This window comes from Pan troglodytes, chromosome 13, assembly GCF_028858775.2.
Source record: "Pan troglodytes isolate AG18354 chromosome 13, NHGRI_mPanTro3-v2.0_pri, whole genome shotgun sequence".
NCBI classification, from domain to species: Eukaryota; Metazoa; Chordata; class Mammalia; order Primates; family Hominidae; genus Pan; species Pan troglodytes.
Genome location: NC_072411.2, coordinates 115,273,224 through 115,296,241, shown reverse-complemented (window position 1 = coordinate 115,296,241; position 23,018 = coordinate 115,273,224). Strand labels below are relative to the sequence as shown.

Genomic DNA, 23,018 nt, shown 5'->3' with positions numbered 1-23,018 from the left:
AAGGAAGATAACACTCATTCAAATGTGTAACTTCTCCTATCTAGTAAAATACAAACAAAACACAGTCAGTCTAATGGCTTTTCAGTTGAATTGCATGCAATGTTAAATTTTAAGCTAAAAAATAAACTAAAAACAGTATTTAGAAGATTTTTAATTGATCTTTTATGTTCTGAATTAAGAAAATTCAAAGAACCAGAGTACAGTTTTTAGAAAATTTAGGTTAATCAGTGATTCACTGTAGCTACAATAATATTCATGAGGATTGTTAATTTGTAAATACAATAATAATTATATACCTACTCTACTGTCCTTTTGTTATTTACTAGTATGGTAGAGTTGAATTATTTTATTTTTGAAAATAATCTAATTGGCATAATGAAGTTTATTAACAGTTATACAGATTTCCACAAATCCTAGGAATACGAGACTCACTCAACTCATAACAGCAAGGAGTATGTTAAAGTACACTTGCAACACTATCTTTTTTTGTCAATCAGTGTTCATTGGAGCATTGTGCAAATTATTATACTTTCTTCAGATCCAGATTTTTCTTAAAGTTAATAGCCATTTACGGAGAAGCTGTGATACCTGTCATGCTTTGTCAACTTTGAAATTGTGGATATGATATCTTTAAATTAGACACTTAAACATATTTCTGATGATCCAGTTTATACATCTGAGTGTGTCCTGCCATTTTCAACACCACTTTAGTACCATTTTGAGACTAGAAAGTCTATTTGCATTTCTTTAATTTAAACTAGATTGAGAAAAATGTAGTCAGAATCTAGTCATTAGCCAAATGTTTTCTCCTTAATACCATGAACTAGTCTGCATTTTAGAACTTCCCACTCTTATCAATTGTTTATCTCTCATATTAAAGATACTGTCTTAAAACCTTATAATGCCTTTGAGAAACATATATTTTATTGTTTTTAGTTCATAGAATATCTAATATAATTTTTTTTTTTTGAGTTGGAGTCTTGCTCTGTCGCCCAGGCTGGAGTGTAGTGGTGCAATCTTGGATCACTGCACCCTCCACCTCCTGGGTTCAAGCGATCCTCCTGCCTCAGCCTCCAAAGTAGCTGGGATTACATGTGCCCACCACCAGGCCCAGCTAATTTCTGTATTTTTAGTAGAGACAGGGTTTCACCATGTTGGTCTCAAACTCCTGACCTCAGGTGATCCACCCACCCCAGCCTCTCAAAGTGCTGGGATTACAGGCATGAGCCACCGTGCCCAGCCTCTAATATAAAATTGATAGTGAAAAAAGATGCACAACCATCCAATTCATTACAATATCATGGAGCATCAGATCGAATCCACTCTTCTTCTTTCTCTGTCATACTCTACTAAAGTACCAATTGCAGTGTCTTATTAATGGCTTCATTTTATTGATTTGGTATTGCTACTTTAGTAAGTAATCAGGTAATATTGTCATCAGATACTCCAGGCACTCTTCACTGGGAATATAGAGAGAAGAGTAAACAAATAGGGAAAGTAAATCAATTCATGCATGAACACATATCGATTGGACATTATACATATAGAATTCCCTAATTTTGCCTCTCCTTAATCTACTCCCATCTTGTAACTCAGTTTTCAGCACCGTATTTTGTACATTGCAGCTTTGTGCAGCCATCCTCTTGCTCAAAGGCACTCAGCAGATGCTTGAGATTCTGCATATTTGTAGGTTGTTCCACCCAACATAGGAGCACCCTCTGTCTTTGATTCACCAAAGCAAGTTGATGCATATATATTTGCATTTTAATTGAATATTTAAATGCAGGTCTAGAAATAGGTGTTTATGAAGGTACATAAAATATTGAAATATAAGATATTCCATAATAAAAATAATATATAATCTCACCCAGTCAATAAATAAAAATGGACCAGTAGATTGTTCTATTGTATTTAAAAATAAAAACAAAACAACAGATTGAGATATGGACATGAAGGACACATGACCATACCTTAATTATTTTCCTCGATCCAGTTTTGTTAGTCTAGATTTTTGTGCCTACCAGGGGAAAGATTAGTCATTATGGTTATAACAAACTACTTAATGTTTTCAGCTTGGATTGCTCCATTAATGTAGTTAGTAAATTTGTGAGATTTTCTTAAAATTTGCTTTGATATACATATGAAGAACATGATTCATATTTTTTTCAGACAAAGTCTAAACTGACTCAAAAAGGGCACATTGATGCAGTCCATTTAAAGAACAAATTATTTACAAGAAATAATTGAGATATGTTGTTTTAAAGTTTCATAGACAGTATGGAGTTTTTGCATATGTACCATTTGCATAGAGAAAAGATAGTTAACTGAATCTTTTACTTAATTATCAGATAATTTTACACTTATTCTGTAATGCCTAGGCCAGGAAATACCCCACGACATTGAATAAAAGGGTTGCTAATGTTTTATAGAAATAACTTTATCAAAAATTGAGTCAATTCACTTTTATTTGTTATTAGACAGATATGGATATTACTTCTATATTTGGATTATTCCTGGACTATAACTATGTATACTTTTAGAAATCTCATAAATTACCCTCTGTTTTAATCCTTGTTTCTAACAGTATTGTCTTTGAGGGTTTCATTATGATTCCAACTAACTTTAGTTTGGAACACAATAAAACAAGTGGACTCTTGAAATGATAATCATCTTTTCATATAATCAAGACATCAACAGGAGTTAGGCAAATAAAATGAGGAAAGCCATAAAATTAGTATCCAAATGTAAAAAGCATCTATCAAGACTTATTCATAATTCAAATCAATATCTCCCAAAGCCTTATCTTATTGAAATTAAAATGTATTATTTTCAATGCCCCTTTTCTCTTACCAAAAAAAGGAAGAAAACTAGTTACCTTTATCATGCCTTTTTCTTCTTTACTTCCCATGTCCTTGGGAACTTACCAAAGACTTCCATAGTATGATTTCCACACTCAGCAACAGGACAATATTTCCAGATGTACCTAGACTACCTTTTGTTTCTTCTACGCCATTTGGGGATGATCATATAAATTCAGAAGTAATTTCTTATTAAAAAGATTTGAAGATATCTAGAGTATTTTGTAAATGTAAAAACTAAATTACCCTTTCATTAATCGCATAAAACTCAGTTAGGTGAATTTTAAAATTCTTTTTAAAAAAGATATTGTTTCATTTTTAGACTAGCATTATTTTTGAAGAATGAACTACTCTAAATTAGGGATTTTGAAATATTTCAACTCAAACATTGTAGGAGGTTTAAAGGAAATCGGAGTCAGCATGCTATAGGAGTATTATCTAAAGGCAGACATGATTTCAAATTGTTTACCACACTTAGTAATTTAACTCTTGTAAAGTTATTGTGAACGAATTTGTTACTTGCTTGGGAAACCTTACGTAGACATATTTTAAAAGTAAAATCAAATTTTTGGAGTGAAAAGTATAATATATATTTGCTATTTTCCTTTTTCTTTAAAAATTTAATTTGTGAAAGAAGTGCCTCCATCTTTCCTTTTATTACTATGGCAGGGGTTGGGAGTGGAAAATTCTTGATTTAAAAAGTTGCAGCCTGTGATTCCATTAGGAAAGAGAATCAAATAATCGAGTTGTATATTGTGTGTAAAAGTAAAAAAGATCTGCCAAAATTCAATTTATTTTAAAACCTTATGTTGGAAGAATTTATATGAGGAGATATAGATCTTACCAGGTTAATCAAACTAAGAAGATACCACTGAAGGGAACTTTAACATTACAGATTTTTTTCGATCCAATATTATCAATATAGGACCTCTTGTACATGTAGCTCGTAAGAGCTCCAGATTTCTTAAGAAAAAACCTTAACCCCCACCGCACCCACAGATTACACCTTTTTGGTATGTACCTCATTAAGTTCCCAAAACACTAAATACTACAGAATTTGAGATATACTTGATCTATCAATTTTTAAATTTATCTAGGTTTTATAACAAACCTATATGATAGAATTTTCAATAGCTGCTGCCAGAAAGTGACCATAGTTTATCTTATTTATACCTCTTAGCTTTCTTTAATAAAAGAATCATTGAGTTTGCATTATGTCAAAGGGCCAAAAAACCTTGAGTTTTTATTATTCATTATTATGTGTGTTTCAGTTAAAGATATATGAAACATGACATTTCAATGTAAGCTTTTTGAAAAACTATTAAAATTACAATCATCATCTAACTGCAGGTAAAGAAATGGTCCAGTTCAACCAAAAGGGAATTGTTTTGTAATGTTCTTTTTATTCTAAACTTAGAGCTTTAGTATGATACATTTTTACTATTTACTTATATTTGAATTTTTATTTTATTTTATGTATATCTTTAGTGATAGGTGAATTTAAAATAATAGCATTTTCTTTATGGTTTGATAAGGCTATCAATTTGATCCTACTTGCCAGTTGTACTGCTTCATTGCATACATGTTTTTATATTTGATGACATTGGTGAGCCAGTTGATGGCAACAGACCAAACTTATAATTGAGGCTTAAAAACTTCATAGCAATATCAGTAATAGAAAAACGGGGAGAAAAGATTCCTTTCAAATAATAATTTTCACAAAAAACATGTACAGGACATGTCTGGATGAATAATTTTATTTGGAAATTTTGCTAAAGGTTTTACTATTAGTGACCAGGAGAATCAAGAAACCTGGCCTGTGTTTGAAAATCTTGTACTAATGAGCTTTGTAAGCTGGTTCATTTGCTGTAACTTTTAGTTGCCCCTTTACATATCAGCTAAATGAGGGAATTAGACTGAAGGTCTGTTTCAGCTCAAATTTTCTGCCAATTTTAAAGAGATAGCATGGTAAAATAAAGAGAACAAGATTTTGTAGCCAAACTGACCAGGTTCATTTCTCACCTTGACTACTTTCTAGCTCTGTGTAATAAAATACTTTGATCTATGGACTTTAATTTCTTCATTTGTTAATTAAAATTAAAACAACCTAATTATTGTCATTGTAAGAAAGGATTGAAATATTCTATGGAAAGCATCCAATTGTGTGTAAGGCCCTAAAGTGACAGCACCTCATTGTTCAACCAATGATAAATGCTATTATTGTTATTCTTCTGAGTCAATGATAGGACTTTTGTCACATTTATACATAGAAGGGGAAAGATCATTTGATGTAAAACTTAAGACTTTGGTAACTGTATTGGCAAAGCAAATTCTAGGAAGATAAATGTTTAAAAGACTTATGAGGGAGATGAACATTTTTAGCATAGAGAACTGGCTTTGGTTAACAGTGGATGGCAAATTAGTCACTTGCACATACCCTAGTTGATACTTCCCATTTCTTCTCTTTACTGCAGGTGAACGCCCCTTCCACTGTAACCAGTGTGGAGCTTCTTTTACTCAGAAGGGCAACCTTCTGAGACACATAAAGTTACACTCTGGAGAGAAGCCGTTCAAATGTCCTTTCTGTAGCTACGCCTGTAGAAGAAGGGACGCCCTCACAGGACACCTCAGGACCCATTCTGGTAAGTGTCACCAACTCCTTGAGAAGAAAAGTAAAACAGGAAAACTTAGAAGAGTACTATTGAATGATAGTAACATGGCTTTGTTATGTAGTCAGTAATGACCAAGACAATCTTGTTATTGGTGTACATTAAATAATTGATAAATCTTGCAGGATGCATGTATCTTTCATTTTTAGACTTTATGGCTTGGCAGAAAGGAGCACTGTCAACTGAAGAGTATCTTACTTCAATATATTAGAATAAGAAAACAGCTGTTATATATTTTCTATAATTTTAAAATTTTACAATTAAGAATGCAGTCATTATGGTTAATCCAAGATAAGTGAAGATCCAGTATAATATCAGTTATGTTTCGAGTTACTGTAGAGGAAATGAAAACTGATTTTTTTTGACTGATACAGTGCTCAGGCTGGGATCTCTGTGGAAAATAAAATTGTTTCTTTTAAACTTGAAAATATACTCAGAAAATTGGCTTTTCGGGTATTTTATATTCTAATTTTAACTCTCCTTGTATCTTTAGCTCTCAAACAATAGTCACTGGGTACTCTGAAACTTTGCTGTGTTTCATAAATCATTTAAAAAATGTAGAATATGACAAATTCTTGGGAATAAAAGAAAAAAATAAATTTAATGTTTTTAAGAAATGCCAGAATATAACACAAAAAAGAGAAAAGAATGATCAGAAATCCAAATGAATCTCATTTGACTTTTAGCATAAATTTTCATAACCAAGAAGTTAAAGGTGGAAAATTAATATAGAATACTCTCAAGCCAGTTTTATTTGTTTCTTCTGTTCCTAATGACATACTAAATTTTAATTTTAATATGAAGATATGATGGAAGTGATATTTTAATCTACATTGACAAATCGTATTAGAGAGTGCTGAGGTTGTGAGATAATGCTTATTGTATTATCTCTCTTTACATTTTTCCTTTTTATCCTTAAGGCTGTACTAAGTTTTTAAACATGAATGTGAATCATGTAAAACTATTTTAAACTTTAACTCTTAAATTTGGGGCAGTTACAAAAAAATTAAATTAATGCAAACACAAAAACAAAATATTTTAAGTATATATTTTTCTTTCCTCCCTGAGTTAAAGGAATTCACTTACTTCCAACTACAACATTTTATGTTTTATTTTAAAATTGTGCTATCAAAATTATATCTTAAAGCAGTGTTTTATTATGAAAAGTTCTTTATTGAAATATACTTTTAGGACATGATAGGCATTTCCATTAGCTTGTCATGTACTCTAGCCAGAGTTAAATTATTATTGAGTTGTCCAAAGATTATATAACAAATAGATCTTCGTGAACATATAGTTTTGCCTCAACTTCATGTAATAAATAACTTTAAACATCCATCTTATTTTTGTTGAAATCATGTTGTTTTTAATATCATGGTTTTGTGTGTACATATTATGTTATCTGTCTTCATAAACAAAGACATGGTCCTTATAACTGCCATCGTGCTCATTTTGCAATTTAGTATATCAAGTTATGATTTTTGCAGATATATAAATAGATATATTCAAATTGGGTAATTCAAGAGAGTTTAATGGAGTCCCTATTGGAGAGGGGGCATCCAGCTACTGCTTCACCAAGAGCTGATACCAATTCAATCATGCTTCCAATTGGAATCTAAAGTACTAGCCATCCCTAATTTTCTTCCTAATAGATAGAACATAAAACAGAGTTGATACAGTTTTTGCTCCTCTAACTTGCCAGAAAGCTCAAAATTGATCATTATAGTGTTCTTCTTCCACTCAAATACATCTTCCCCTTACTCTTACTCTGTTTAGCACATTGGCTAAATAAGGTTCTTTATCTGATAGGTGACTAAAATTTTATAGGTTCTGAGTCTTCAGTGGTCCTGTCTTTCTTATATTACTATAATTTTTCAATAACCAAAATTATTAGGTAAGTATTTCTAAAGAGATGCCCCAGTAAATCCCCTGAGTTCCAAGCATAGTTCTTCTTGTCCTCATTGTATAGCAACAGCTCCAAATCATTCTGGTAGTCTGGAAAAATTATAAGCCAGTCCCTGTTTATTTAGCAGCTTGACATGCCCAAAATAGCTAGTGAGTATTCTCAGCTTCCAATACAACAGGACCAGATCTCTGAAACCTGGAGAAAACATTCTTCTTTTGGGAACTGAGATCTCCAAAACCACCAATCTGAAGGTTTCAGGACACAGAGTAAAAAGCCTTTAAATGGGTTATTTGATGTTATTAGAGTGGCCACCTCTACCTTAACCTCTTTTTTCTCAGACTCATGCCTTCTGGCTATGGAGGAGATGATGTTGGCCATATATAATATCCTGTAGAACACACCCAAACTCCTCCCAGCTGGAAACCATACATGAACCACTCCTTTGGTAGGCCATTTCACCACTCCATGTAGCCAGCTGATTCTGGGTGGTGATACATGGGGTATGTATGACCCATGCATTCTATAGATTTGCGCTAATTCTGTTTGTCTTGCCATAAAAAGGAGTTTCCTGGTTGAAGGCAGTATAGCAAGGAATACCAGGGTAATTGGTAAGGCATTCTGTTAAATCCATATTTGAGGGAGCTTGCAAAAATATTGAAGAGAAAGGGAAGGCATATTCTATTAGGATATATTTCTGCCTCTTCCATGTTGAAAAGAGTCAAATGTAACCTGCCTGCCACTACTTGCTTGGTTGTTCTCTCTCAGGAATGGTGCCATATCAGGGTCTCAGCACTGGAAAATTGTGAGCTCAGCAGTGGTGGTAGTTAAATCAGTCACAGAGAAGAGGAAGTCCATGTAATTGAATCTGTTCATAGTTTCTGTGTCCCTACTCCCATTGTCACTTTGTACATTGGCCCACTGAGAAAGTACCAGGTAAGCCTGGTAAAGAGTCTGAGATTCATGAGATTACCCCCTTCAGATTACTAACAGCCTTCACTACAGTGAATGCCCTCTGGAGAGAATTTACATAGAATACCATATCATTACATTTTGTACCAATTCTGAAGGATATATCCTCATAACTCTTCCCTAGACCTTCTGTCACCAGTCGTCCAATTTTGTTCTCTGAAGTCCTTGACCATATGGCCATGCCATATGTCATTACCTCAACTATCTCTTCTTCCATGCAAAGTGTGCAGTTAAATGTACTAGCTGAATGAAATTCTGTCTGCTGGAGGGATAGCCACTGTATTTCAGGGCCCTCTCCCTTAAGTGGACCTATAAACACCACAGTCATAGCTGGTATTGAATTCCAGACACTCTATTTACAAACCAGATCCACACTGTTTCATCCTCATCAACTAGTCACTGAGAATACCCCATGAGGCCATACATACAGGTTGAAGCAAAAAGATTGAGAAGCAGTAGTAGCAGGTATTAGGGACCTCTGAGCTACTTGCTCATACAGTATACTTGGGCTTCCTCAACTAGCATAAGAAGGCTGCAGGGAAGGAAAATATACCAAGGAAATGCTGTTGTGTACATTTTTGATATGTTGAATTAGATAACACCTAGTTCATGATGCACGGTTTGGGCTACATTGTCATTCCGAGTCCTATGGCCCAGTACACAGTCTTAACCAAAGTTCATTAGCAAGTAAGGAGCGGCTTTTCAAATGGAGATTAGTTATTGTTAGAAAACTGCATGTCTTTACTATAAAACCATGAGGGATCTACACACTGAGGCTTCCATTGACAGAGATGTCATACAGCATCTCCATTTGCCACAGACATTTCCAAAAATCATTGCATCTGCTGAATCTTAGAGTCAAAAGTAGAGGGAGCTTTCATCATGGCAGGGTATGATGTAGATCCTTTTCTTGCCCCAGGCTGCTCTCAAAATGGACAGCCTGTGGATTACCTAGTATATGCACCACAGAAGTATACCCAAATATGGTCTATGTTGCTTCTAAAATCTAGAGAGGCCACCACATTTTGTGCTTCATTTTCATGAAGGAAGGTGCAGGGTGCAGCAATTTCTCACTTACAATGGAGGATCTATTTCAGCATGCACAGATCAGTGGCCTATAAAATTTTACCAATGCTGAAAGTCCCTGAACTTTCTTGGAGTTTATCTCCTATTCTATAGCATATATCTCTTACTGAGGCATCTCAGGTATTTACTATATCCTGCTCCCAAGTTCACTCAGTGTAATGTCATGAATATAATATTCCAGCTTGATGTTTTTTGGAATGTCAAGATGAACAAGATTTCTCCAGACTATGTTATGACAAAGAGAGCAGAGTTGACCTAGCCTTAAGGTAAGAGAGTAAAAGTATGTTGCTCCTCTAGTGTGAAGGGAAAAAACTGCTTCTGATTATCTTTGTTATACAAATTACCTTAAACAGAAATCAAGTTCATTGCTTCATACCTAGTGTCGGTGGCTATGTTAATATGCTCCAGTAAAGATTGTACAGCTAAAACTGCATCTATAGTTAGCATTATGAAATGATTAAGTCTGCATCAATGCCATGCATTAGCCTAATAAACAGTTTGAATGGGTGTATAGTATGAATTATCACCCCTAACATCTTTCAGTTTTCTGATGGTTTCACTACTGTCTGTTATTCATCCATAGAATTATTATTTCTTTTAGTTTGCTGTCTTGGGAGAGGTGATAGTTGTAGGGCTACGCTGTCCAATATGGTAGCCAGTAGCCTCATGTGGTTACTAAACACCTAAATATGGCTAGTGCTACATGTTGAAATAATATTTTTTATTTTTCTTGTTTTTTTACTACAGTTTTATGTATATTAACTATACCTCAATGAAGTTGTTGAGGGGGAGGGAGAAGATACTACCATCCCATGTTTCTCTGCTTTCTCATCATTGCCCCACTACCAAAAACTAATGGTCTTAGTATTGTCCATTGTATTTAGCATTGCAATTCTATAACCCTTCAAATCAGATTCTGGAGTTGGTCTTCAGCCTTATTTGCCTTAAGGCTTAAGTGGATAAGGGACCCTTTTAAAGCTGACATAAATTTCTTGTATTTTGCCTGTATTCTGACTTGAGTATTCCAGGCACTCAGTTTGTCTTTCACCTTTGTGTGCTCCTTAGGGCCATCAGCCATATCATGCTATAATCTTTATACACTACCATTGCTGCTTTAGCAAGTAATGCCATGGCTCCCAAAGCCTTACCCTGCATCGTACATCCTTCCATGCTACCACCAGTGACAATTTGAATAATCATCTTGCCAGCACATGCCTTGGATCACTACTGTCCCATTAACTCCGTGGTAAGGAGGCTATCCTGCTATCTTTGAATTCCATTTTGACTGGAGCTTTGGGCCATTTCTGATATCAGTAACTCTTTATCAGTCAGGATCCTGACAAGAAAACAGTAAGACACTCAAGTGGGGAAAATTTGGGGACATGCATGAAAGACAAATATTCACAAAAGAATGGTTAGGAATAAGGGTAGTCTACAAAAAGATGGTTGGGTTTACAGTAGTAGGAAGCCATTTACTAGCTCTAGCCTGAAAGAGAAAGGGGATCTAGAGGTCACTGGAATTAAGAGAAATAGGAAAGGGTCTTGAGCACTGACCTTCAGTAGAAGAATGTAGCCTTTGCTAACCTGTGACTTGGGGAATAAACACCCTGACCTCACTCTTTCCACCCTTCAGTCTCTTACTGGTGCCTCACATTGACTAAACTTAACCAGAAGCCAGAGGACAAGGGAGCCTATTGATTAAAGCCAATAAAAATTAGCTTTTGCAGGAGCAGAGCAAAGAAGTGTGGAAAATGGCTATGGCAGCCAAACAGAGAATGTGCCACAGATTAACTAAAATTTAAGAACTAGTGCTTAAAATTACTAGTATAGAGCAGGGGTCCTCAACCTCCTGGCTGCAGACCAGTACCAGTCACTGGGTGGCCTCTTACAAATTGAGCCGCATAGCAGGAGGTGAGCAGCGGTGAGCAAGCATTACTGCCTGAGCTCCTCTTCCTGTCAGATCAGTGACAGCATTAGATTCTCATAGGCACGCACCCTATTGTGAACTGCGCAGCAAGGGACCTACTTTGTGTGCTCCTTATGAGAATCTAATGCCTGATGATCTGAGGTGGAATAGTTTCATTCCGAAATCATTCCCCCACCACCTGTCATTTGTGAAAAATTGTCTTCCATGAAACTTGTCCCTGGTGGTGAAAAGGTTGGGAACTGCTGATATAGAGTATTAAGGGGAATATAATGATTTTAAATTTAATCTCTGTTTTTATGAATATTATTATTGGTAGAAAGTATTAGCCTCCCTTGTTCGTCCAGATAATAACTGTCCATTGTTTTATTGTATTGTTATTTATCATGTTGGATATTAATACCACATTTCTGCTTCCTATATTGTAGACTTAAAAATTTCTCATCTTGATTTTCATTTAGTAGGTTGGTAACAACAAGCCCAGCACTGATGTGCATGAATACGTTACTGTGATAGATGTTACAGTTTAAGAAATGAAAAATACTTTGAAAAATATCTGGAATACAATATGTATTAAGTAAATACTAGGGGTGTGTGTGTGTGTGTGTGTGTGTATTTCATTTACCTTGCATGATCCCTGTACAAGGTGGTATTTTTCTGCTTAGGAACTCTTCTTGTCCTCTAGAGGACACCAAGTAGTGTCTTGGTTTTTATTGCATAGGCCTGGTAGTTAGGTTATTTATCTGGAATTTCTTGAGCTTTCCCTAGACAGTAGACACTGTACTAAGCATTTTCCATGGTTTCTTTAATAAAAAACCTTTTTATCTAACATAAGCAAAAAGAGATTGTAGATTAATAGCAATAAGTCTAGTAACATGGAAAATGCAGTTTTGAAAAGTTTTTACTTTAAAAAATATAAATGTAATATATATTTTATTATTTATTTTTTTATTTAAGGCCAAGCTCTTTTCTTTCAGTGAGAAATTTGGTTGTTGAATAGCATGTAATTTTTCTAGTCTAAACCATACCCATAACACATTATCTTTAGTTACATTTTCAGTGTCTTTAAGAACTTAAAGATCCTGTGAAGCAGTCAGACTTCTATTCATTTTTAAAGATTTTTTCACTAATTTTTATGATTATTTTTGCCCACATTCACTTCTTTAGAAATATTTTTATCAGCTTATCTTTATTGAATCTTTTCAAAGTGGTAAAATTTGGTTTCATAGAAACAGTATTCTTTTTGTAATTATTTCGTTGGAAATAATTATAGCAGGTAAACTGGCATAAATAGGTTTTGCTACAGTCATACCTGACTCTTAGTGACTATACATACAGCTCAACTGCTAGAAGTATACTCGGACATACCAAAGAAGAACCTATGAGCTCCAAGAATTCAGTGTTTTTGGTTATCCATTAGTATGTTTTACAAAGAGAATGGAGAGGCAGGTTCATTATGAGAACCTCCCACTTTGGTTATTCCTATTGTACACTGAGGCAGAAAAGAAGTCACACAAGCAGACCCTGGATTTAAACTAAGGCAGCAAACTCCACAATTTGTGCTCATCACCACCCTGCTAAGCGATAAATGACACAGCTCGTATGTTTATTCTATAAAGCTTTAACTCTACTGAAGTAACTCCTAATGATTGAAAAAAAAAATGTACTGTCTAGAAGTCAGGAGATCAAGGCATGTGGGTTTTAGGGTGGCCTTGCTGCAAATTAGCTATGGGACGTTGTCAAGTCACTTAATTTACTCTTTAAATCTCCTGGTGCTGCTATTATATGATGCGAACTACAATGTGTTATCTTTTCTCTCTGGATTTTGCTAATCAGTCACTACTACCACACCTTAAAGAGTAGTCTCCACTCCCTCCAAATTACTTCTTTTTGTTTGTTTGTTTGTTTGTTTTAGTATTTTGCCCTAGTTTATTTTAAAATAAGTTTTCATGAAACCGAATTAACATCTTAAGGTTTATATTGAGTCTTCACAGTGCCAATATTTCTTGTCTACTAATGTCTGATATCCTACATCTGATAGCCTTGAAGTGTCTAAGAAAGAAAAAAATAATAACTTTTTTATGTGAAATGTAAATGACATTTTAAGAAGGGGAAGGAGAAGAGGGAAAGGGGAGACAAATAAATAATTGAAATGTTTTATGAACAAAGATCAGCTAAATATTACAGTCAAGTTGTGGCCGGGCATGGTGCCTCACACCTGTAATCCTAACACTTTGGGAGGCCGAGGTGGGCGGATCATGAGGTCAGGAGATCGAGACCATTCTGGTTAACATGGTGAAACCGTGTTTCTACTAAAAATACAAAAAATTATCTGGGCGTGATAGCACACGCCTGTAGTCCCAGCTACTCGGGAGGCTGAGGCAGGAGGATTGCTTGAACCCGGGAGGCGGACTCCAGCCTGGGTGACAGAGCGAGACTCCATCCCCCCACCCCCCAAAAAAAAGATTACAGTCAAGTTATTAGCCCACTGAGAAAGTGAACTGCACTTTTAAAAACATGTCCCAGAGATACATTACATAAAGTTATAGGAAAATAAAAGGTATTAGTCTATACTTGAAACTCTTGCTATTCAGTAATCTTGAGATTTACTATACAAATCATCTACTTTGCATCATGTAAATTTTTAACATAGTATTTAAGTGACTTTTTTTTTTTTTTTGAGATAGGGTCTCACTCTGTGGCCCAGGCTGGAGTGCAGTGGCATGATCTCGGCTCACTGCAACCTCCGCCTCCTGGGTTCAAGTGGTTCCCCCGCCTCAGCCTCCCAAGTAGCTGGAATTACAGGCGTGCACCACCACGCCCAACTAATTTTTGTATTTTTAGTAGAGACGGGGTTTCACCGTGTTGGCCAGGCTGGTCTTGAACTCCTGACCTCAGGTGATTCGCCTGCCTCAGCCTCCCAAAGTGCTGGGATTACAGGCGTGAGCCACTGCGCCCACCCTTAAGTGACTATTTAATGATGAATCAATGCTTCTGCTACAAAAATGATTTTTATTAGTTTTGTCTCAGATTTTTCAGTTTTATAGGTGATTATAGTTCTTGCATTCTTATAAATTTGATTACTATACTTTGTACATTATATATATTACACCTTTTACTTTCTTTATTATACCTAATACTCTGAGGGGATAGTGTTTAAATTAAGCCCTGGACCCCTATTAGTCAAAATAATATTTAGCATACTTGTTATTTTAAAAATTCTAGGAGGAAATAGAATTACATGTTTTTTCTAATTAGCATTTCAGGTATATTTTGTATATACTCTTATGCTGTACCCAAATTAAAGGTTTAAAACAGAAGAGTGTATAATTTTAATATATGAGAAACATATGTGTGTTAAACATTTCTTTTTATAAATTATAAAGAGAAAAATGATGAGTAAGAATGTGTCTCCATAGAGGGGAACAACACATACTGGGGCCTATTGGAGAGTAGAGGGTGGGACGAAGGAGAGAATCAGGAGAAAATAACTAATGGTGCTAGCCTTAATACCTGGATGACGAAATAATTTATACCAAAAAAAAAAAAACCCATGACACAAGTTTACCTATATAACAAACCTGCACATGTACCCCTGAACTTAAAATAAAAGTTAAAAAAACAGAATGCATCTCATAGAGTCTCAAAATATTTTTCTACCAGATGAAAAATTCAATTTTGGCTAAGAATTATACTGGTTCAGATTACTATGAAAATTATGTATTGCTCAAAAACGGAATCATCCAAATACATTTGAAAATTAAAAATCTTAATTTCCCAAAGACATTTATTCATTGTCTCTTATAATTCTAAAAAAGCCAAATACTTATTAAGAGAACCATATATTTAAGATACTTGTTCTAAAACTAAGTTATTTTTCAAAGATTTATAAGTAAAATGTCCTTAAGTAAGAAAATAAGTAAAGGAATTGTTTTCTAATATTTTTGTTCATCCTCATTTTAAGAAAATAATTATTTCATATTTTCAATAATGCTATTAAATTCTAAGTAAAACCTCAGCTTTCAATTGAACCAGCATTGAGCATATGATATAATTATTTATTTGTGTATATCACTTAAAAATAACTACTTTGTAAAATTAGTTATCTGTATCACATAACTTTGGAGTAAGAGAGATTTGAGGAACCTTACAAAGTTCTTTTGACTTAGGGTTGATATGCCTAAACTATTCTGAACATGTATCTATCTTACTTCCAAACACTTTAGGAATGTTGATTTTTACAACACTACTTTGTGACCTACTCAGTGTTTGACAATTTTCAGCTTATGAAGTTTGTTGTTTATGTCTAATTGTCAGTTTAAAGCTATTCTGTTCCATAAAAAGGAACTGGACCAGATGTACCATATAAATCCCCATCTGTTAAAACAACAACTTCCTCCCAACTAAAAAACATTTTTAGTATATATATATATATATATATGGACTATCTTTATTTTTCAAGTCCCTATAGTTCCAAGGACTATATTTTATCCACAAAAATAGCTCAGAAATATTGAATGCTTATACTAGTTCCTAATATTGACTTTTAAAAATCCCAATTAAATAGCCTAGTTTATATTTTGTTCAGTTATGCCTTCACCTATTATGAGAAAATTCCTGTAAAGTATTATGACTCATCCTGTGTTTAAATATATTTGCACATTTATCTTTAATAGAATTTCAAACTAACATGCATTTTTAAGGTATATGCTACATGCCCTCAGAGAAACTGGTAAGACAAGATGGTCTTCTTCATATCTTCAAATTTCTTAAAAATAAAAAAAAAAATTACCATGTGGCTTGGATCAAGATGGAGCTCATCTTTGACCATATTGTTTAAAGAAACAACATAATGTTAGTTGCTCTAGTTTTAAATCTCATAGAAATAGTCTCTTAATTTGTCATGAGAGTAGTATACCCTCAAACGCATTGTTGTCTCTTACTAAGGAATTTATTATCACAATCACATCGTTTCTTTAAATTCACAACTGATCAGTGATTTCATAAGCTAAAGTATTTTCTAATGTACTGTAGCATTTGTCATCACTTACTCTCTTTTATAATACACCAGTTTCTATTTTGTTTTATTTAAATTATCTTCCCTTCTTCTTTTGAGTGTTGTGGTCTGCTCTTTCTCGTCTTTCTTATAATTCTTTTTCCCTCAATGCTTCATCCATTTGCTTCCACATTACTTCACTTTTTTTTTGTAATGACTTCCAGAAAAAAAGTACATAAATAATTTCTTCAGTGTATGTATCATGCAAAATGTTTTGTATAAGATGGGATAGCTGCAAGTTATACACCTTTGGATATTAATAGTAGTGATAGTTTTGTGGAATGATTGAGGACAAAAATTTCTGAAAATTAGGTACTTGGCCAGAAGATTATGATAATCGGTTGTTTTCATATTTACATTATTTTAAAACCAGACCAGCTGGACACGGTGGCTCACGCCTGTAGTCTCAGCACTTTGGGAGGCCGAGACGGGCAGATCACGAGGCCAGGAGATCGAGACCATCCTGGCTAACACGGTGAAACCCCGTCTCTACTCAAAATACAAAAAAATTAGCTGGGCGTGGTGGCAGGCCCCTGTAGTTCCAGCTACGGGAGGCTGAGGCAGGAGAATGGCGTGCATCTGGGAGGCGGAGCTTGTAGTGAACAGAGATCCTGCCACTGCACTCCAGCCTGGGTGACAGAGTGAGACTCTGTCTCAAAAAAGAAAAGAAAAGAAAAGAAAACAAAACAAAACAAAACAGACCACCATGACTTTTTTTTTTTTAAGGATAGAAACATTGAATTAAATTATGCTGGTTTAGAAATTGAATCCAGTGCAGCTCATTCATAATAGTGATGGTGCATTAAATGTAGTATAATTTGTCTTGCAGGCTTCTCATGAGAAGGAACTGTTGTAAACTGATTGTAGACCTGGCACCTGGCCCACTTTCTGGGTGATCTCCCAAGTGTGAACTTTCCCCACCCTCAGCCCCTCCTTTCCTTCCTGGAGGTGGCTGATAGAGGTGGATTATACTGATAATTACACAAGCAGTGTCAGTTGCACACATGATTTGCATAACTGTGCTGTGCTGATTTCATCCATCAAATTCTGATACTGATGCCTTTGGTGCCTCACTGTATGCTTTGCAATAAACACTGAAGAAAGGAGATGGGATTAATATTTTCATTCTTGACTCTTAAAACACACACGTGAGGTCCTACTCATTGAAATTTACCTAGAAGGTAAAAGCCACTTTCAGTCAGGCCAGCTGTAAGACAGCCCATTTGATTTCCACCAGGTAGAACACCTCTTTCCCCCTACCCCAGACCAATAACCATTATGTATCTACTCTTCATTATATGTTTCTAATAAAAGAAAGTAAAACTTTTAATAGCATATACAATTGCATCTTTTATGAATTGTAGTAGTCATGCTTCTTTCAGACCCTATTTCTAGAAGGAATTAATAAGCCTTTCTTTTATAATTCTATGCAGCTCTTTTCACTTTGGTGCAAGTTATTTAGAAGATCAATTTATTGTAGGAAGCTTTCCTTCCTCCTTTATTATCAGGAGTTCTAAAGAAATGGACAAGATTCTTAGCTGCTTTCTCATTGTTCTAAATAATCTACACTGTCCTCATTCCAAAGCTTGCTACCACAGTTTTGTACCGTGCATGGATTTAGTGTGGACAGTCTTAACTTTGGCCATTTCACATTTTCCCTTCCACACCATGAATCTGCAGGCCTGACATGTTTGGAACTCCACAACAGAAGTGGAGAGGCTGCACGCAAACTTTATTACTCACCTAGTATCCAGAAGGGCATGACACACTGGGACTTGTGTGTGTGTGTGTGTGTGTGGTGTGTTTTGTTTGGATGTTTTTTTCTAACCTAAACTTTACCATTTCTTTCAATTTTTCCTACTTGATCTGTGTATGTGAGTCAAAGAAACCTGTTCATCCACAGCCTATACTATCTTGCCAAATACTGTAAGAAAACTCTCAAATGGTAGAAAATCAGACAAATAAGAAAGATGAAAACCAAGTATCATTCATCATAAGCATGTAAAATATATTTAGAATTTAATTAAAATTTTATGTAAGGTGTCAGAAATCTATCAGAGTGGAGTCCTTTTAAATTGTATAGAAATATGATGATAATGATTATAAGCATCTGGATAAGAATAAAAGGTCCTAGATCCAGCATCTCAAAGAAGAGAGCTTATTCTGTTTTGCATCTTCATCCCTTATATACCATATTGATTGAATGAATTAATGGACAGATTATTTTATTTGAATATTCTTATATTAACTAGAAAGGTTTTAAAGATTCATGGAGGTCAATGGTGGTTGAGTATGTTTCCTAGTACATGATAAGTATTAGTCTATTACAAAAATTAAAAATTATGGGTATATTTAATAAGTTCTTATTTTGTGACAAGCATTATTTTAAGGGCCTTATTTTGCAGATAAGTAGAGTCAAGTTTAAAGAAAGAGATGTTACCTAATGTCCTCATGCAGTCATTTTACATATTACATGTATGCCTCCTCAGCTTATACAGATTATACTTTCACCTTATTTTTCTTTTATTTTCCATGGTTTGGCAACAATGTATTATTGGATTAGATTTCAAACACACACATACACACCCACAGCACAATAAAACAAGAATTGTATCATGCTCTTATAAACAAAAATCTATCATGATGCTTGAAGACATATAGCAGCTTAGAACAAAATAAATCTAACAATAGTATAAATTATATTTGTGAGAGTACTTTAAAAATTATGATCTGATATAGCAAAAAAATCATACCATGATAACTATATGTTTACATTTTATCCAACTTCCAATATACTCATGAAAGCTGAGATATAAGCTCTGGTCTGTCTGAATCTAGGGTCTCTGCTCTCAGCCACTATACTCCTGCTTCCCAATCTATTCTACAGATAGCAACCAGAATGTTACTTTAAAATCTGATTTAAATCATGTCACTCCTCTTCTTAAAATATTTTAATGGTTTTCCATTGCTTTTATAATAAAATCAAACTACTAATCATGGCCATTGGTGGTTCTGCCCACTTCTACTCTCTGATCTTCTACTACTTTACGCCTCACTCTGGGTTCTTTGCAACCCGAGGTTTCTTTATTCTTTCCTACTTTTTGAACTAATGGATGATCCTAGAAGTCAACAACTTCAGCGTTTTCCCAATATCTTGGCATAGTTGCCTTATTATCTTTCAGATGTTAGTTTAAATGTCATCTCTTTGAAAATAGTGGCATCCATAAGCAACCTACCAGAAGCATCCCCTTAGTTCTATTTTGCTATCTCTATCTTAATAAAAAGCTTGAATCAGAATCTGTGGTTATGTTGGTGTTTAGTTTATACACATGTTGTCTGTGCCATCCCACCTCACTCGAATGTAAGCTCTGTGAGATTGTGGACTGCAAGACTGTCTTTGTGGAGCTTACATTTTAATAAGGGGAGACGGGCAAGAATCAGTTAAAAAATCATATAATATGTTATAAGATGTTGACTGCTACAGGGAAAAAAAAAGATTTTCCACTTATTGAGCATTTATTGTGTGTTAAGTACCTTGAGTTTTCCATATGGATTAAAAAAATATATACTCACAGAAATGCTGTGAGTTAGGTACAACTATTTCCTAATTTAACTTAACCTAGGCTTCACACACAACTGGCATTAGGGTTAGAATTTGAGATCCAAGTAAGAAACCACATTCTGGATATACAAATACATATTCTTTATATGAATATTCCATAAGTTAGAGCAAGCTATTTGCTTCTGAATTGATTATTTTGGGAGCTGTTTGCTATCCAAATTATTTGCTTACTCATAAGCCTGAGTTATTGTAATATAGAAAGCCAGATGAAAGGAAATACAAGCGTAACTTCCCTTATTGTGCCTTACTTTATTGTACTTCACAGATACTGCGTTTTTTACAAATTGAAAGTTTGTGGTAACCCTAATTCCAAGCAAGTCGGTTGATACCATTTTTCCAATGACACATGCTCACCTCATGTCTCTCTGTCACATTTTAATAATTCTTGCAATATTTCACATTTGCTCATTATTATGTCTGTTTTGTGATCTGTGATCTTTCTCGTTAGTATTATAACTGTTTTAGGATACCACAAACCACACATATACAGGCTGGAAAACTTAAATGTTTGTGTTGATAAATGTTGTGTAAGCTCTGACTGCTTCACCAACTGGCCAGTTTCTCTGTCCCTCTGTCCCTCACCTGGCCTCTATATTCCTGAAATGCAAAAATACTGAAATTAGACCACTTAATAACTGTACAATGGCCTCTAAGTGTTCAAGTGAAAGGAAGACTCACATTTCTCACTTTAAATCAAAAGCTAGAAATGATGAGGCTTAGTGAGGAAGGTATGTCAACAGGCAAAACATGCCAAAAGATAGGCCTCCTGTGCCAAACAGCCACATTGTGAATGCAAAGGGAATGTTATTGAAGAAAATTTAAAATGCTACGCCAGTGAACACATAAGTGATAAGAAAGCAAAACTGCCTTACTTCTGATTATGGAGAAAGTTTCAGTGGTCTGGATAGAAGATCAAACCAGCCACAACATTCTCTTAAATCAAAGCCTAATCCTGAGGAAGACCCTAACAATATTCAATTTTCTGAAGGCCACGAGATGTGAGGAAACTGCAGAAGAAAAGTTGGAAGCTAGCAGAGGTTGGTTCATGAGGTTTAAGGAAAGAAGCCATCTCTATAACATAAAAGTGCAAGGTGAGGCAGCAAGTGCTGATGTAGAGGCTACAGTAATTCATCCAGAAGAACTAGCTAAGCTAATTAATGAAGGTGGTTGTGATAAATAGCAGAGTTTCACTGTAGACAAAACAGCCTTCTATTAGAAGAAGAGGCCATCTAGAGAGAAGTCAATGCTTAGGTTAAAAGCTTCAAAGGACAGGCTGACTCTCTTGGTAGGACAATGCAGCTGGTGACTTAAAGTTGAAGCCAATGCTCATTGACCATTCCAAAAATTCTGAGGTCCTTAAGAACTATGCTAAATCTACTCTGCCTGTGCTCTATAAATGGAACAGCAAAGTCTGGATGACAGCACATTTGTTTACAATATGGTTTACTGAATAATTTAAGCCTATTGTTTAGACACTGCTCAGAAACAAAAATTCCTTTCAAAATATTACAGTTCATTGACAATGTACCTTGTCACCCAAAACTTCCGATGGAGATGTACAAGCAGATTAATGTTGTTTTCATGGCTGTTAATACAGCATATATTCTTCAGCCCACGCTCAAGGGGTAATTTCAACTTTCAAGTCTTATTACTTAAGACATACATTTTATAAGGCTAGAGGTGCCATAGACATTTCTGTGATGGATGTGGGCAAAGTAAACTGAAAACCTTCTGGAAAGGATTCAGAATTCTAGATGTCATTGAGAACATTTGTGATTCATCTGAGAAGGTCAAGATATTAACAGGAGTTGGGAAAAAGTTGATTTCAACCTCATGGATGACTTTCAGGAGGTTCAGGACTTCAGTGGATAAAGGAACTGCAGATGTGATAGAAACAGCAATATAACTAGAGTTAGAAGTGGAGCCTGAAGATGTGACTGAATTACTGCAGTCTCGTTATAAAATGTGAATGGATGAAGAGTTGCTTCTTACAATGAGCAAAGAAAGTGGTTTCTTGAGATCGAATCTTCTAGTGTAGATCCTGTGAATATTGTTGAAATGACAACAGAGGATTTGGAATATTACATAAACTTAGTTGACAAAGCAGTAGCAGAGTTTGAGAGAGTTGAATCCAATTTTGAAAGAAATTCTACTCTGGGTAAAATCGTATCAAATAGCATCACATGCTACAGAGAAATCCTTTGTGAAAGGAAGTGTTGACTGATGTGGCAAACTTCATTGTTGCCTTATGTTAGGGAATTGCCACATCCATCCCAGCCTTCAGCAACCACCAGCCTTATCAATCAGTAGCCATCGACATCGAGGAAACGCCCTCCTCCACCAGTGGAAAGATTATGAGTCTGAAGGCTCAGATTATCTTTACAGTGTATGTATGTATGTGCAGTGCAGTGGTGCAATCACAACTGACTGTAGCCTTGACTGTCTGGGCTCAAGTGATCCTCCCACCTCAGCCTCTCAGCCTCCCGAGTAACTGGGACCACTGGTGCATGCTACCACACCCTGGCTAATTTTGCTAATTTTGTATTGTTTATAGAGATGAGATTTCATCATGTTGCCCAGGCTGGTCTAGAACTCCTGGGCTTTAGTGATCCTCCTGCCTCCACTTCCCAAAGTGCTTGTATTACTGGTGTGAGCCACTGCACCTGGCCTCTTTAGCATTTTTTAGCAGCAAAGTATTTTTAAAATTAAGGTATATACATTGTTTTTATACACAATTCTGTTGCACACTTAATATATTATGGTATGATATAAACATAACTTCTATCTGAGTGACCCACTTTATCAGGATATATTCTTTATTGTGATGGGGTGGAACTCAACCTGCAATATCTCCAAGATATGCCAGTGGTTTGATTAATTGAAATCTCATTAAAAGGAAGAGTCTATATAATTTGGATTATTCATTTA

At 35.0% G+C, this 23,018-nt stretch overlaps 1 protein-coding gene and 1 long non-coding RNA gene across 51 annotated transcripts in view; one reads left to right on the top strand and one right to left on the bottom strand.

Annotated features, from left to right (window-relative positions):
• Positions 1–23,018, top strand: part of IKZF2 (IKAROS family zinc finger 2) — a 152,985-nt gene that overhangs the window by 97,442 nt on the left and 32,525 nt on the right. For all 50 annotated transcript variants that reach the window (XM_009444210.5, XM_063791626.1, XM_063791623.1 and 47 more), the window contains one exon: positions 5,333–5,500. In XM_009444210.5, the coding sequence (XP_009442485.1) occupies positions 5,333–5,500 (168 nt within the window). The remainder of the gene's footprint in view (positions 1–5,332; positions 5,501–23,018) is intronic.
• Positions 1–23,018, bottom strand: part of LOC129143328 (uncharacterized) — a 56,387-nt gene that overhangs the window by 16,629 nt on the left and 16,740 nt on the right. The window contains exon 2 of the long non-coding RNA XR_008546685.2: positions 5,296–5,517. This is a non-coding gene — a long non-coding RNA (uncharacterized LOC129143328). The remainder of the gene's footprint in view (positions 1–5,295; positions 5,518–23,018) is intronic.